The sequence below is a fragment of the Mustela nigripes genome, chromosome 13, assembly GCF_022355385.1.
Source record: "Mustela nigripes isolate SB6536 chromosome 13, MUSNIG.SB6536, whole genome shotgun sequence".
NCBI lineage: Eukaryota > Metazoa > Chordata > Mammalia > Carnivora > Mustelidae > Mustela > Mustela nigripes.
Window position 1 is genome coordinate 99,410,140 of NC_081569.1, and position 15,903 is coordinate 99,426,042.

At 36.6% G+C, this 15,903-nt stretch overlaps 1 protein-coding gene across 6 annotated transcripts in view; it reads right to left on the reverse strand.

Annotated features, from left to right (window-relative positions):
* Positions 1–15,903, reverse strand: part of TXNDC16 (thioredoxin domain containing 16) — a 107,099-nt gene that overhangs the window by 87,559 nt on the left and 3,637 nt on the right. For 2 of the 6 annotated variants that reach the window (XM_059373208.1, XM_059373204.1), the window contains exons 2-5: positions 8,309–8,420; positions 7,408–7,713; positions 5,546–5,628; positions 516–589 (exon numbers count right to left, since the gene is read on the reverse strand). In XM_059373208.1, the coding sequence (XP_059229191.1) occupies positions 516–589; positions 5,546–5,628; positions 7,408–7,570 (320 nt within the window). In that variant the 5' untranslated portion in view covers positions 7,571–7,713; positions 8,309–8,420. Of the gene's footprint in view, positions 1–515; positions 590–5,545; positions 5,629–7,407; positions 7,714–8,308; positions 8,425–11,691; positions 11,928–15,903 lie in introns of all 6 variants that reach the window. The other 4 variants (XM_059373207.1, XM_059373206.1, XM_059373205.1 and 1 more) reach the window with 3 other exon arrangements.

Genomic DNA, 15,903 nt, shown 5'->3' on the forward strand with positions numbered 1-15,903 from the left:
AGAAAAAGAAGTGTCCTTAGCAGTTGATCTCTGAGGAGACAGAATCTGTCCCCTCTTCTTAGGCCAAATCCAAATAGTTTGGGAAAAAGACTCTGAGAAACCTCAGAGAGACTAGCATACCAAAGTGGAGAGGAATCTTTAACTGGGACATTGGCAGATCTTTCAAAAATACATTTCTTCCACACCCAAATATGGACCTGACAGATCTACTCAAAACACTAAATTTGTTAAGTGATTACTTTTTAGGCACTTATATAGTAGGAATTTACATAAGAATTCTCATGTAATATTCAAAACAAGCCAATGAGGTAGGTTTTAGAGTTATTTTATATCTCATTTTATAGATAAGAAAGCTGAAGCACAGGTAAAAAAAATCTATGGCTTAGACTGTTTGCTAAGCTTCATATGACTCCTACTGCATGCAACTTTATTCTGACTTAGTGATATTTTGTATATTTTAACATTCTAGAAGTATAGCTTTATATCTGCCTATCACACTCAAAAAAATACTTTACCTGAATAAATATGCTTTCATCGAATCCTTCTCTTTTCCACAGTATCTTGATGTTTCTTCTTTGACACAATTAACCTTTAAAAGATTATATTTAAGGTTTAGAGTATATATCAAAAGGTCAAGTTTCTTGGTTAGGGAAACAAGAAGGAAAATTAAGCAGTACAGTCTGTCTCCAGGTCAGATTTTTTATTTTGATTTGTATCCTATAATTGCTCATTTATTCAAGTGCTTGAGGTAACCCTAAGGAATTATTTCTACACCTAATAGTTCTATTTAATTGTACTTAAGCATTTACATTTAACTCATCCTTATGGAACAAGTTGGAGGTAACCAGGTAGAAAAGGAAAGAAACAATTAAGACAGGGCAAAAAATCATGAGTAAAAGCCAAGAAGCAGAAGTAAGTGGTAAGTTGGGAGCATGAAAGCATCTCAACAGCTGGAATACAGATACTGTTGGTTTCTTACCCCAAATCCATCCTTCTCTTTTGTTTTACTAACAGAACTTCTCTAAACCCAAGTGCCCCAATGAAAGACTTTTCCAGACTCCCCAACAGGTACAGATGGCTGAACAGTGTTTGAAGTCACTGGCATTGAATTCCAGATGGTTCCTAAAAGGGAGCTGACTTACACTCTTTTCCCACTTCTTTCTGACAAAAAACAGACAAGGCAGCTAGAGCACCAGCAGTAATCATGGACCATAAAACATCTTGAAAGGAGAAACCCTTGCTGAGGATGGTGCCTCAGAAACAATGAACCTTAATCACTGATGACATTAAAGCAGCCATAACAGCCCTTGATAGTTTATAATCTAGACTCTGTGAAAAATAGAAGGATAATCCTGGCAGCAACATGAAGACACAATGGAAGGCAAGTGAGCGCAAAGATAAGGAGGCAGGTTAAATGAGTATCACATCAGTGCAGGGCAAAGATGACTGGCACCTGAAGTAAAGCAAAGAAGGACAGAAGAGGTTCAAGAGATTTTTCACCAATCCAGCAAGGAGATCTAGCGAGAAGACTGGGCTTGTGTTTTTAGCATGGGATAGAGGAGAAAGGAAAGAGATAAAGAGAATGAAGAGGTTTCGAGATGGGGCAAGGAGTAGCTGCTAACAAAACTTAAACTAAGGCTGGAAGAAAAAGTTATTTCATTTTAGACTTTGTAAGTTTTGTTTTTTTTTTTTAAATGGGTTCTGGGTTTTCTGTGTCTCTGTGTGTGCATTACTCAATTTAATTTTAACAGAGTCTGAAAGGAAGCAGGATGACAAGTGGGGAAGCCATGTTTATTTTCAAAAGCAAGAAAAGGAGAACTGATCCTCAGAAAAAAGTATTAGGAATAGAGAATTAGAATTAAAAGTCAGAATACAGCTACACCCCCCCCCCCCAAAAAAACCTGAATGTTAGCAAGAATTTTTACAAGTCAGAGTATAGGGGATGATTGACATTATGGCAATAGATTTTTTTTTTCCATTCATCCCATTCAACATATATATGAACACCTACCTAATGTTAGTCAGTCTTCTAGTCACCAGGGGTACAGTTAAGTTCCAAATAAAAATCTTTATCTTTAGAACTTACATTCTAAAAGTGGATACAATTTTAAAAACTAATTAATATGCAGTGTTAAGTCCCATATAGAAAAAAATTCTAAGGGGACAGTGTATGACAGAACACTTTAGATAGGTAACCAAGGAAGGCTTACAGGAGGGAATGACTTTTGCACAAAGAACAGAAGGAATGGAACGATGCATATGATTATATAAATATATGGAAGAGAGAAGTTCTAAGCAGCAGGGAAAATATTTGCAAAGGCCTTATGGAAAAAAAACAATTCTAGCTTGTCCAAGTAACAAAAAAATGACCTGTAGGTTTCAGGAACAAACTGAGCTAGGTAAAGAGACAAAAAATGAAATTAGAGAAGAAACCAGTGTCAGTAAAAGGGAAAGTTTCTATTTTATCCTAATCTAATGGGAAGGGGTAGCAAAGTGACCTGATACATATGAATTATGTGTGGAGAAAAGTTTAGTGGGACAAGAGTTAAAGGAGAAAGACCAATTATTAGAAGGCTACTATAATTTCCCAGATGAGAAGTGAAAAAGATTTAGACGGGGCAGGGTGTGGTGAAAGTATAGGATGTGAGAAGATTTAAGAAGTTTTAATAATAGAACCTAAAGATTTATTGATGGATTGTTTACAACAAAATGAAGAGTCAAGATGATCTAAAGGTTTTTTTGTTTTAAAACCTGCTTTGATGGGACGCCTGGGTGGCTCAGTTGGTTAAGCAGCTGCCTTCGGCTCAGGTCATGATCCCAGGGTCCTGGAATTGAGTCCCACATCTGGCTCCTTGCTCGGCAGGGAGCCTGCTTCTCCCTCTGCCTCTGCCTGCCTCTTTGTCTGCCTGTGCTCGCTCGCTCTCTCTCCCTCTGTCTCTGACAAATAAATAAATAAAATCTTTTTTAAAAATAAATAAATAAATAAAACCTGCTTTGATATAGTAAGATAGCTACACCAGCTTTCTTCTGATCATCACTTACATGATACATCTTTTTCCTTCATTTACCTTGAAGATGTCTGAAGCCTTTATTTTAGGATGAATTTCTAAATATTACAGAGTAGGGTTTGGTTATCATACCCAGCTTTGTCTTAACTGGAACATTTAGTCTAATTTATAATTTATTGTTTCCTTCATCTGCATCTTCTTCCTGAAATCTTAACTTTTAAAGACAATCTCAAAATGCTACTTTTTGTCAAGTCTTTCCTACTACCACACATGACCTTCTGCCCTGATAATCAGGTATGAGCTTCCCTTCCTTTAAACCTAAAATGGCATTTTATTTGTAACTATTACAATGATTGTGTTCTGCTAATTTCTGAAATTATTTGCAAATATATTTTTTCTCCCCTATATAGGATCTAAATTCTCCAAGGAAATAGACCAGATCTTAGTCACATATCTATCTAAAAGACTGAACAAAGTCACCTCATTTCAAGGTCATAAACATTTACCCAGTATCTATTGTGTGCCAGAGAGTGAGCTAGGTCCTCAATATAGGTCTGTCTTATTCCCCAGTCTCCTTTCCACACAGCTTAGCATCCTCAACTGTAAAATCAAGACTTTAAGTTTTGTTAGTTCATAAAGGCAACACCCTGGGCATAAACCTTAATACTCTATTTTAGTTACTAGATACACAGTTATTAGCCACTAGATAAACAACATGATTATCCCTTTTGAATGTCATACCAGCCAAGTATTTCATTTCTAAACTTTAGAACTTTATTAAAAGCACCTTGAAGATGAGCACCATTATCATTCTAGAGTGAAATCAGTTGTCCAAAGTTAACAAAGTTACATATAGAATTGACATAAAAAATATTTTTTTAAGTAATTAGCAGTTATATAGTAAAAAACAGATAATTGCTTTTTGCCCCTGGTTCCTCACACAGGGCTCTTGAAACCCTTACTATTTCCTGAGTGATAGGGGTATCTTTTGTTCCAATATTTGGTCTTTAACCCCAGTTCCTTATATAAGAGCTTCTAAGAAAACCCCTGTAGTGTTTAAGAGTATCTTTCTGCATGCTAATGAGGTGACTGATCCCTGATGGCTCCTATATAGCTTTGAGATGGAGACTCTTAACCAAAAAGACAAAGGCATGATTAGGTTGAACTTTCTGTCCCACCTCCTACCCTCAGGAGATTGAATTAATCACCACGGGCCAAAGATTTAATCAATCATGTCCACATAATGGAATTTCCATAAAAACCCTAAACAACAGGGCTTAGAGAGCTTTCAGGGCGGTGAACACATCCAAGTACCAGGAGTGGGCACAGTCCAAACCAGAAAAGGACAGAAGCTCCTGTGCTCAAGACATCCAGACCTCACTCTATGCAGCTCATCTATTGGGCTGTTCCAGGGCTCCATCATTTATAATAAACCAGTACTAGTTTTCCCTTAATCCTGCGAGCCATTACAGCAAATTATCAAAGCCCCCAATTTGTAGCCAAGTCAGGCAGAAGTTGTAGGTAACCTGGGAATCCACTCCTTGGGACTGGCATCTGAAGCCGGCAGGGGGAGAGGAGTCTTATAGAACTAAGCCCTTAACCTGTAAGATCTGGGCTAAGTGGGCGGCTAGTGACAGAACTGATTGGTGTGGGAAAATTCACACATTTATGTCAAAAGTGTTCTCTGGGTAGAGGAAAGAGTTTCCCTTTAATAGCCAAGATTAGTTAACCTTTCTATGCTTCCTGCTCTGGGAACTCTAGCTATAGGGACCAAGTGGGACAGTGACCATCTCTCAAAGGTAGAAGGCTAACGAACTAAGAAAGAATAAATGTACACAGAAAGTTAGGTAGATACTAATCTGAGAGAATTCAATAATCACTGGGTTTTAACCATTCAATTTTCTGAGGTACAAATTCTAAGATTAAATGAAAAGCTCATGGAGCTATCTAATCTATGACACATATGGAAATTTTCCATATACTCAATGACAAGTTTAAACATTTTTTTGAGAAAAAAATTAAATATATCATTTCAAGTTAGTGTGTTTTTACTTTATTCTAAAAATAAAGGGAAAACTGAAACATAAGTAATTATAAAGACTCAGAAGACTAGAAAAGCAATTACCTCAATTTTTATACCTCAGTTTGTGGTCATAAACTGAGCTAATAAACTGAAATTTAATAAATAATTGAATATAGAGATCTATTATAATATATTTGTCAGGCAAAACAAAACAACAAAGCCTAACCATAAGATTGAAAACTGAACCATGGCCTCAATAAAACAGTTTACAAAATAAATTAAATTCTAAGCCAAAGAATTCTGAACAGCTTTTTTTCTTCATGTATTAATTTACACAATAATCTGGAACTATCTTTCAGTGCTTCTGTTTTTTCATACATAAAACGGTAGGAAAAAAATTTTTCCAGTCTGGAAAAAGGTGTGAAACATAAGTATACTTAGATACTCAGCCTTAAGTCATATAATTGTAAAGTGTCTGTCACTAATAATTTAGTAACAAAAAATGTCTTCCTACCTTTGCAACTGAAATTCCATAGTCCTGGAGAGGTTTAACAGCCTCATTCAGTTCTACTAGAAATACAGAGTTTCTTGGAGAATCTAAAAATAAGAAATGTTTAATGAATGTTTTATGGCTTGCTCCTTAGAAAAGATGAATTTTTAAAGCTAAACCTGAAAGCTGCACACTAAAGAAGAAACAGATCAGTATGCCCTAAAAGTATACAAAACAACAAATAATCAAGTAAACATACCTAGTTATATATTTTTATACCCTTATTTCCTATTGCCTCATCATTCATATTTCTAATGATTTTATGATATATTTTAACTTTGTAAGTACATTTTTTAAATTTCTAAAACAAGGGGCGCCTGGGTGGCTCAGTGGGTTAAAGCCTCTGCCTACTACTCAGGTCATGATCCCAGACTCCTGGGATCAGGCCCCCTATCGGGCTCTCTGCTCAGCAGGGAGCCTGATTCCTTCCTCTCTCTCTCTCTCTCTGCCTGCCTCTCTGCCTACTTGTGATCTTTCTCTGTCAAATAAATAAATAAAATCTTTAAAAAAAATTTCTAAAACAAGAATAGAATAAATATTTAATCTAGGGGCACCTAGGTGGCTCAGTGGGTTAAGCCTCTGCCTTCAGCTCAGGTCATGATCTCAGGGTCCTGGGATCAAGCCCTGCATCAGGCTCTCTCAGCAGGGAGCCTGCTTCCCCATCTCTCTCTGCCTGCTCTCTGCCTACTTGTGGTCTCACTGCCAAATAAATAAATAAAAAATCTTTAAAAAAAAATTTTTTTTTTAATTTAAAGCTAAATTAATTGACATTATTTTTCCAATACCACATACACAACACACATGGATACATGTACAAAACTTTCAAAACATGCATGCATGCAAGTGAGGGGGAGGGGCAGCAGGAGAGGAAGAGAATCTCAAGCAGGCTCCACACCCAGCACAGAGCCCATTGTGGGGTTCAATCTCACCACCCTGAGATCATGACCTGAGCTGAAATCAAGAATCCAACACTTAACTGACTGAGCCACCCAGGCGCCCCTCAAAATAATTTTTTTTTTTTAAAGATTTTATTTATTTATTTGACAGAGAGAAATCACAAGTAGATGGAGAAGCAGGCAGAGAGAGAGAGAGAGAGAGGGAAGCAGGCTCCCTGCCGAGCAGAAAGCCAGATGCGGGACTCGATCCCAGGACCCTGAGATCATGACCTGAGCCGAAGGCAGCGGCTTAACCCACTGAGCCACCCAGGCGCCCCCTCAAAATAATTTTAAATACCATTTTCAAATGACAATTAGAAGAGAACCAACAGAAATGTGGATTCGTTCCACTTACTAATTCCAAGAATAGTTTTTTTTTCAGGGATAAAGACTTAATGAGACCATTACAATTTTTAGTTATGTTCAACTGGTTATCAGTGTAATTAATGGTACAACTAAAGCAAGGTATTAAACAAAAGTGTTACTAATATATCATTTAAAGTTTTAAAACACTTTTATTTGTTCACTAAAAATACCAAAAAGTATACTTTCAGAAATGACTAGATGAAATTCAGATGTAATTCTACTAATTGCTAATTCTTATCTAGTATTTACTATGGACTAGTCACATGAGTAAATTCATTTAATCCTTACAACAAATTTATAAAGTATTATTTCCTCATTAAAGATATAACAAAAACACAGAGAGGCTAGGTGACTTGATCAAAATCATACAGTGGCAAAATCGGGATTTAAACTCAAGGCAGGCATATTTTAGTAGCAGCTTTATGGCACATAATACTAATCCTGACAATAAATTCCCACTGAGAATATTGATTAAACAGCAATAGAAACATCACAAAAATCATGTAGAATATAAAAAATACTTACCAGCTTGACAAAAATAAGCTAAGGAGGCTTTTCCTGGTTGTAATGTACTGAAATATTTCTGAGGACTCAGTTCTGATAGAGAGCCTACTGCTGACTTACAAAAAATGCACATCATGACAAAAGAGATGCCCACTCTAAATAAATTGAAACTGGAAGACATCATCAGCTGTAGTTGTACATGGGCAGGAGGTTTTGTCTGTTTTTTTCAGTGCTGCGGTTCTGTTGCCTAGGGTAATATCTAGCAAGAGCAGGTGTTCAACAAAGTTTTGCTGAATAAATTTGTTAAACAAATGAATGAAGTAAAATCTGCAAAAAGAATAATATAAGGTATTACTTATATATTTGATCTTGCCAGTACTTTCCTATTTCCTTCTAGTAAATATTTGAGAGGGATGGTATAAAATGACATTGATTTAATAATACTATTGATTTTTGATACTTGCAAAAGATATCAAAGATATCTAGAAAATTCAATATGAAATATTTTGAGTTTAATAGATATTTACTAAAGGATGATAAGTTAATTGTCATTTTTAAGGGTTCTAAAATTAATTCTCAAACATTGTTTAATCCTTGTTTTAAATTAGGCATTTTATCTCTCTCTACCTAGAACAGACTTACAATCAATACCGTTATTTAGTACCATTAAATGGGAGTGAGACATCCAAAATCTATATCTACTATGTCCACATTCTTTTTATTTTATGTTCCCTAGAAAACAACTATAAAACTCTTAAAAGGACATTCCTTCTAAATATACTTTTAATACATGACTTAGACTTATTTATATAGCTTAGAAATTCAAGCATCTTTTCCAACCCATATTTTAATTCAACTCTATCTTCTGAACTCAGATTTGTTTTAGACATCCTCCTTCCATCTTCCTTCATGCTGTACTTACTTCCATGCTATCCTCTGCATCTGTTGTCAATTCTTCCTCTTCCGTTTTGCTACCTTCAAATCTCTCTTGAACAATTTCTTCTTTCAGGAAGTTTTTCTACTGATGATCTATACTACCTAAATTTAAAAGAAGATAGTTTGGGAAAATATATCATACTTCTAGGAGGTAATATACACCCACAAGCATAGGTGAAAATTTTAATTTTTTTTTAATTTCAAACATAAGGAGAGGGGTATGCTTTCTCAGTAAAGAATAAAATGATAGAAGAATTAAAAATTTAGTGAAAATTATACTAAACTGGGTATTTACTTCGCTTTTTTTTTTTTTTTAAGATTTTACTTATTTATTTGTCAAGGGTTGGGGGTAGCATGCACAAGCAAAAGAAGTTGCACGCAGAGGGAAACACAGGCTCCCCACTGAGCAAGGAGCTAGAACTCTAGGATGATAACCTGAGCCAAAGGCAGATGATCAACTAACTGAGCCACCCAGGCATCCCTACTTTGCTCTTTTAATCTTATCAGTAAGCATGTAACTTCTCTCCTTAAGAAGCAGGTATTCCTATGATCCTATATCTTGTTTCTTAAATTCCACCTATCAGTGAGGTCATATGGTAATTGTCTTTCTCTGATTTGACTTATTTCACTTAGCATAATACCCTCTAGTTCCATCCATGTTGTTGCATATGACAAGATTTCTTTTTTTTTTTTTTTTGATGGCTGCAAATCATAGGAGAAGAGAGAAAAAATTGAAACAAGACAAAACCAGAGAGGGAGAAAAACCATAAGAGACTCTTAATCTTAGGAAAAAAACTGAGGGTTGCTGGAGGGGAGGAGGTAGACGAATGGGGTAACTGGGTGATGGACATTGGGAGGGTATGAGTTGTAATGAGCACTGGGTATTAGATAAGACTGATGAATCACAGACCTGTACCCCTGAAACAAATAGTACATTATATGTTAATTAATTGAATTTAAATTTAAAAAAATAAATTTTTAAAAACCAGCTATTCTTTTAAAAAAATAGGAACTAATTACTTAATTACTTCTTTAATTATTTTTATTAACATATAATTATTATTTGCCCCAGGGGTACATGTCTGTGAATCATCAGGCTTACACATTTTCACAGCACTCACCATATCACCTACTTTCTCCAATGTCCATAACCCAACTACCCTCTCCACACCCCCTTCCCCCCAGCAGCCTCCAGTTTGTTTTGTGAGATTAAGAGTCTCTCATGGTTTGTCTCCCTCCCAATCCCATCTTGTCTCATTTTTGTTTTCTTCCTTCCTTCCCTACCCTCATCAATTTCTTCTTAACATTATTTTCATTAGAGCTAATTTATATCAATTCATTAGAGCTGATATTTAATAATGAACAAGAGTTCAGAAATTCAAGTAGAATGAGGGAGGACAGTGAGGAGGCATATAAAAAAGTAAGTTTAATGATATAATTAAGGGGTATCCTTGATATTAACACTGATTACATATTACAGTCATTTTAAACCAGTGTATTTTAAAGCCAATTATATTAATGGCAATGGTTTAAAATAGGTCATTCAATATTTTCTTTATGGGGGGATGGGAAATGTATGCATCCTGAGGCTAAGATAATAAGTATTATAACATTTATTACTATACAAAATAACTAAAACCTAATGAAAAGATAAAACTTTTAAATAAAAGTACACTCGAACAATTCAAGTATAAATATAATTTTTCCTGGGCTTGTGGTTACAATGCAGTTATTTTAACACTAGTTGGACAGTAGGGTTAACATAGGATTCTTTTCCCATAGAATGAATTTTGTAGCAGCAAAAGGTCTAACTGCACATTCGGTGCTACAATACTTTCCCACACCAGTTCATTGGACGAATGAAATTATAGATGTGAAAGTACTATGCATTTCATCAATTAGAGGTGTTGGTGATTATTCTTACATACATACTTTGAAGGATAGGAACTCATTAGTAACTAAAACCTTTGCAGTTTGTTCCATCTTTGATAAATTTGATTCTTCAAGAAATTACTTAGAGCAGAGAATATTGCACAGGTCAGCCAGAAATAGCTTACATGATTATAATAAAATAAACACTGAATAAATAAATAAAATTTTAAGAAAAATAAACGTTGAATAATTATTTAACTAAATTTAAGACAACCACAGTTCAGAGGATGAGGAGACAGAAAGTAAGGAAACACAAAGTCACGGTGGGAAAAGGAATAAAAGAGCTAAATCTTCACTTTCACAACACCAAAAGCCAAGTTTACTAGAAATAGGAAGATCGATGCCATAAGAAATAGGGAGCAATTTAAAAAACTGCCCCTAAGGAATAAGAAATTGGAGGAGGACGATAACAAGGGGATTTCTGAAGTCTTACATAGAACCATCTAACTCTTTAAATAGTGTCCCTTCTCATATTGATTTTAAAAGTTAAAGTCATCCTATTTAGACTACGTCAAAATAAAAAGTTCTGCACAGCAAAGAAAACAACCAACAAAACCAAAAAACAATCTACTCAATAGGTGAAGATATCTGCTTACAACATATCCAAAGAAGTGTTAGTATCCAAAATACACAAAGAACTTACACAACTCAACATCAAAAAAAAAAAAAAGTAATCCAATTTAAAAATGGACAGAAGACAAAAACAGAAATTTACCCAAAGATGATATACAGATGACCAACAGACCCAAGAAAATATGCTCAACATCACTCATTGTCAGGAAAATGCAAATCAAAACCACAATGAGATAGCACCTGGCGTCTATCAGAAGGGCTAAAATCAAAAGTTCAAGAAACAACAAGCATTGGCGAAGATGTGGAGAAAACGGAACCCTCATGCACTGTTGATGGGAGCAAACTGGTACAGCCACTGTGGAAAACAGTATGGAAGTACCCCCCCAAAATATAACTACCCTATGACCCAGTAATTGCACTACTGGGTATTTACCCAAAGAATATAAAAACACTAATTCAAAAAAATTCATATACATTTATGTTTATTGCAGCATTACTTGGCAATAGCCAAACTATGGAAGCAGCCTAAGTGTCCACAACTAGGTAAAAGAATAAAGAAGATATAGTATATATACATTAGAATATGATTCAGCCATAAAAAAGAATGAAATCCTGCCATTTGCAACAACATGGATGGATCTAGAAGGTATAATGCTAAGTGAAATAAGTAAGAGAAAGACAAATACCATATGATTTCATTCAAATGTGGAAATTAAATAAAACAAATGCAGAAAAAAAGAGACACACAAACCAAAAAACAGACTCTTAACTGTAGAGAACAGAGGGTCACCAGAGGAGAGGTGGGTTGAGGGGGGATGGATAAAACAGGTGAAGGGGATTAAGAGTACACTTCTCTTGGGGTACCTGGGTAGATCAGTTGGTTGAACGCCAACTCTTGGTTTGGTTTCACGTTATGATCTCAGGGTCCTGATATCAAGACTTGGGATGTTGGTTGAGCAACCAACTCTTGGTTTTGTTTCACGTTATGATCTCAGGGTCCTGATATCAAGACTTGGGATGTGCCCCACGCAAAGCAGGTAAAATGCTTAAGGATTCTTCCTCTCCCTCTGTCCCTCGCTGAGCTCAGATGCGCAGGCAATCTTTAAAATAAATAAATAAATCTTTAAAAAAAAAGAGTATACTTCTCTTTATGAGCACTGAGTAATATATGGAATTGTTGAACTGCTATATTGTATACCTGAAATTAATACAATACTGTAGGTTGATTACACTGGCATTAAAATAATACAAATGAAAATTAAACATTAAAGTTATTACTTGTATGGAATCACATTTTCCATAGCTCCTACTCCTATTACTCCAACTTATCCCTGTGGGGCTACAGAAGAATGTTCATTTCACATGCATGTAAAATAAAAATGCATTTGCCCAGAGACATGTTCTCCATATAAAAATATCTTTAAAGAGAAGGGAAGTATGAATGGGGAAGAGGGAGGAAATAAGAATACTAGTGAGAACAGAGTAAAAAAAAAAATACAGAAGGTACTCGGTGACTCTTTTTCTCCAATAATTAGAAAATGAAACAGAAAACAATACTTAATTATTCAAACTCTAAACATTAGGTGCCTGGGTGGCTCAGTCAGTTAAGCATCCATCCTCCTTTGGCTCAGGTCATGATCTCGAGGTCCTGGGATCAAGTCCCACAGCCAGCTCCCTGCTCAGCGAGAAGTCTGCTTCTCCCCACTCCCCACAAAAATAAATAAATAAATACTATTTTTAAAAATAGTTAGAAAACAAACTAAATATCAACAAAGAAATGAGTACCTTGGGAGGAATGTAACCTTGGTACTTTGGTGTAGTAATTTGTTGGTATGGGGTAAATAGTTCTGTTCTCCTGTAGAATGTAGGATTACACTTAACTTCTTGCACTTTCCACCTCTAGCGAATTGGTTGTGGCCGCCAGGTGACTTACTCTGGCCAATGAAATGTAAGCAGAAGTCTCATTCAGGCAACAGTTTAACAGCTAGTGTGGGGTAGGGCAGGAGTTATTTTCTTCTCTTACAGTCATCAAAGATGCTCAGCTGGTGGCTATTCCTCAGCGTGAGTCCCAGTATGAGCACAACACAGAGCAGAGAACCCTCACTATGACGCAAAGAGTGTGTGGCACAGGAGGAAATAAACCTTATTGTCAGAAGCCACTGAGCTTTGAGGGGTTATTATGGCAGCATAATCTAGTTTATCTTCACTGGTATACAAACTAGAATGAGGTGCTACCTTAACAGGAATCCCAAAACACTGGCTCAGAGGCCAAAGAGCAAGGACTATTTGGGGCCTAATCAGGGAAACTTTCATCAGAGACCAGAGCTTAGCAATTCTATTAAGGAGTGACAAAACATTTGACAAAACAGTCACTACAATAACTTGGAGGTGACACGCACCTAATGAATTTATAATGAGCATGTACCTAGGCTTGTGTGGCTAATGAACTTATATATGGCCCTAACAGAAGAGGCTGGTAGACAGAAGATGAGCACTGGGTGATAGTTGCTGTTGGTTATTTTTTTTTTATTAACATATAATGTATTATTAGCTCCAGGGGTACAGGTCTGTGAATCGCCAGGTTTACACACTTCACAGCACTCGCCATAGCACCTACCTTCCCCAGTGTCCATAACCCAACCACCTTCTCCCCCACCAACTCACCGAAGCAACCCTCAGTTTGTTTTGTGAGATTGAGTCTCTTATGGTTTGTCTCCCTCCTGATCCCATCTTGTTTCATTTTTTTCTTCCCTAACCCCCAAGCCCCCCACTTTGCCTCTCAACTTCCTCACATCAGGGAGATCATATGATAATGGTCTTTCTCTGATTGACCTTATTTCACTCAGCAGAATACCCCCTAGTTCCATCCACGTCGTTGCAAATGGCAAGATTTCATTTCTTTTAATGGCTGCATAGTATTCCACTGTATATATAGATACCATATCCTTTTTATCCATTCATCTGTTGACGGACATCTAGGTTCTTTCCATAGTTTGGCTCTTGTGGACATTGCTGCTATAAACATTTGGGTGCACGTACCCCTTCAGATCACTACATTTGTATCTTTAGGGTAAATACCCAGTAGTGCAATTGCTGAGTCATAGGGTAGCTCTATTTTCAAAGTTTTGAGGAACCTCTATGCTGTTTTCCAGAGTGGCTGCACCAGCTTGCATTCCCACCAAGACTGTAGGTGGTTATGTTTAACAAGGTGTTCAAATAAAGGTACTCAAAGAACCACCACCATCCAAGAGACTAGCTGTTTAAAACTTAGTTCTTTAGCACCCACCCTTCTATCACCAGGAAGCAAGCTGACAAAACTGCTCAGCTATGGAAAGAGGCCATATTCTCCAAAATAAACTTCAGATGTGGCCAAAGATAATAAAAATGGAAGGACCTCCTGCAGAGTAAAGCCAAGGACCATGGAGAACTATGCCCTAGGGCATGTGCCAGAATAACAACTGTTTGTTACTAGGTCTATAATAATGAGACAAACACAGACATTGAGTGTAGATGTCAAAAAGCTGTTATAACCCATTTTACACAGTAATTTTCTGTCTGCTGAATCTAAAAATTTTAAAATTGGGCTTGTCATTTGATAAGTGTTTTCATTCCATTTTTGTTATAATTCATTTTTATTGTAGTTAACAAAAATACAAATTTAGATTTTGAATTATTAAGAATTAAAAAAAAAAAAAACCCAACCCTGGTCATTCATGACACACAGTTTGAAAAGCAATGACCTGGAGAACCCAGTGAACAGAAGAAGAGCTCTGGCAATATCTGCCCAGTGAGATTTCAGAGTTCCTATAGTCTCAAGTCTGCTATGTGTCTTCCATTCCTCCCCTCTCCAAATCGGAACACTTATTCGTATCTGTCCCTACGCTACCCTATGTATTCAACTGGGAGTGGGAAACAGATAACTTATAATGTCTAGACTGGTTAGAGATTAGCACTACTGGGCATTAGTCAGAGATCCCGGACTTTGAACTTGATATAGTGACTGGATGGGATTTGGGGGTTATGTCCACTGGGAAGGGCCAAGGATGAACTACAGGTAAGGAGAATATCTGTTCACAAAAAGGGTGGACTGTTCAAATGCTTCTAGTTCTCTACACATGTTAAGATTATACTTCCCCAATTCCTTGAAATAGGTATAGCCACGACTTGATTTGGCCAATGAAATGTGCAGTGACATACATAACTTCTGGCAGTTTTTCCTAGTCAATATATTCTCATGACCCACAACACATTTTTCTTCTGCTATGATGAATGATAACACTCAAAATGCAGCCTTCTCTGCTAAACCTAGTCTCAGAAAGAGGACAACATGGGGCAAAGCTCCCAGCTAACCCACAGTGAACACAAATTAAACATTGTTATGTTAAATCCCTTAAGTCTCGGGGTTGTTATTACAGTACAACCCAGCCTCGACTTATTGGTTTTAATAACAGCTAAGAGGAAAGTGACTTGAACATAAATACATACACTGGATTTTCAAAGCAGAAAATATCAAAGAATTCATAGGAAATGGACCCAATTTCTCTGTAGGATAATTCTACAAATGAAGAAGACTGTTTCAAATGCAACAAACTATAACCACAACAGGTGCTAATACCAAAAGAAGGAAGTCACAGGCAAATGCTTGCCAATACTACACACATATATCGCCCAACTACATGCAGACTCATACCCTTTGAGCCTAGGGAGGGCCTTCAGTTTGTCAGTATAATACTCCTGTCAGCACTAATCAGAGTTGGTATGCAAGATGTAACTTTTGCCTCATCCTTAAACTCTAAACAAGTATACACCTGTACCATTTAAAAGTTGGTAGGGGCAAGGCGCCTGGGTGGCTCAGATGTTAAGTGTCTGCCTTCGGCTTAGGTCGTGGTCCCGGGGTCCTGGGATGGATTCCCGCATTGGGCTCCCTGCTCAGCAAGAAGCCTGCAGCTCCTTCTCCCACACTTCCTGCTTGTATTCCCTCTCTCATGGTCTCTCTGTCAAATAAATTAATTAAATCTTTTTTTTTAAAGATTTTATTTATTTGACAGAGAGAAATCACAAGTAGTCGGAGAGGCA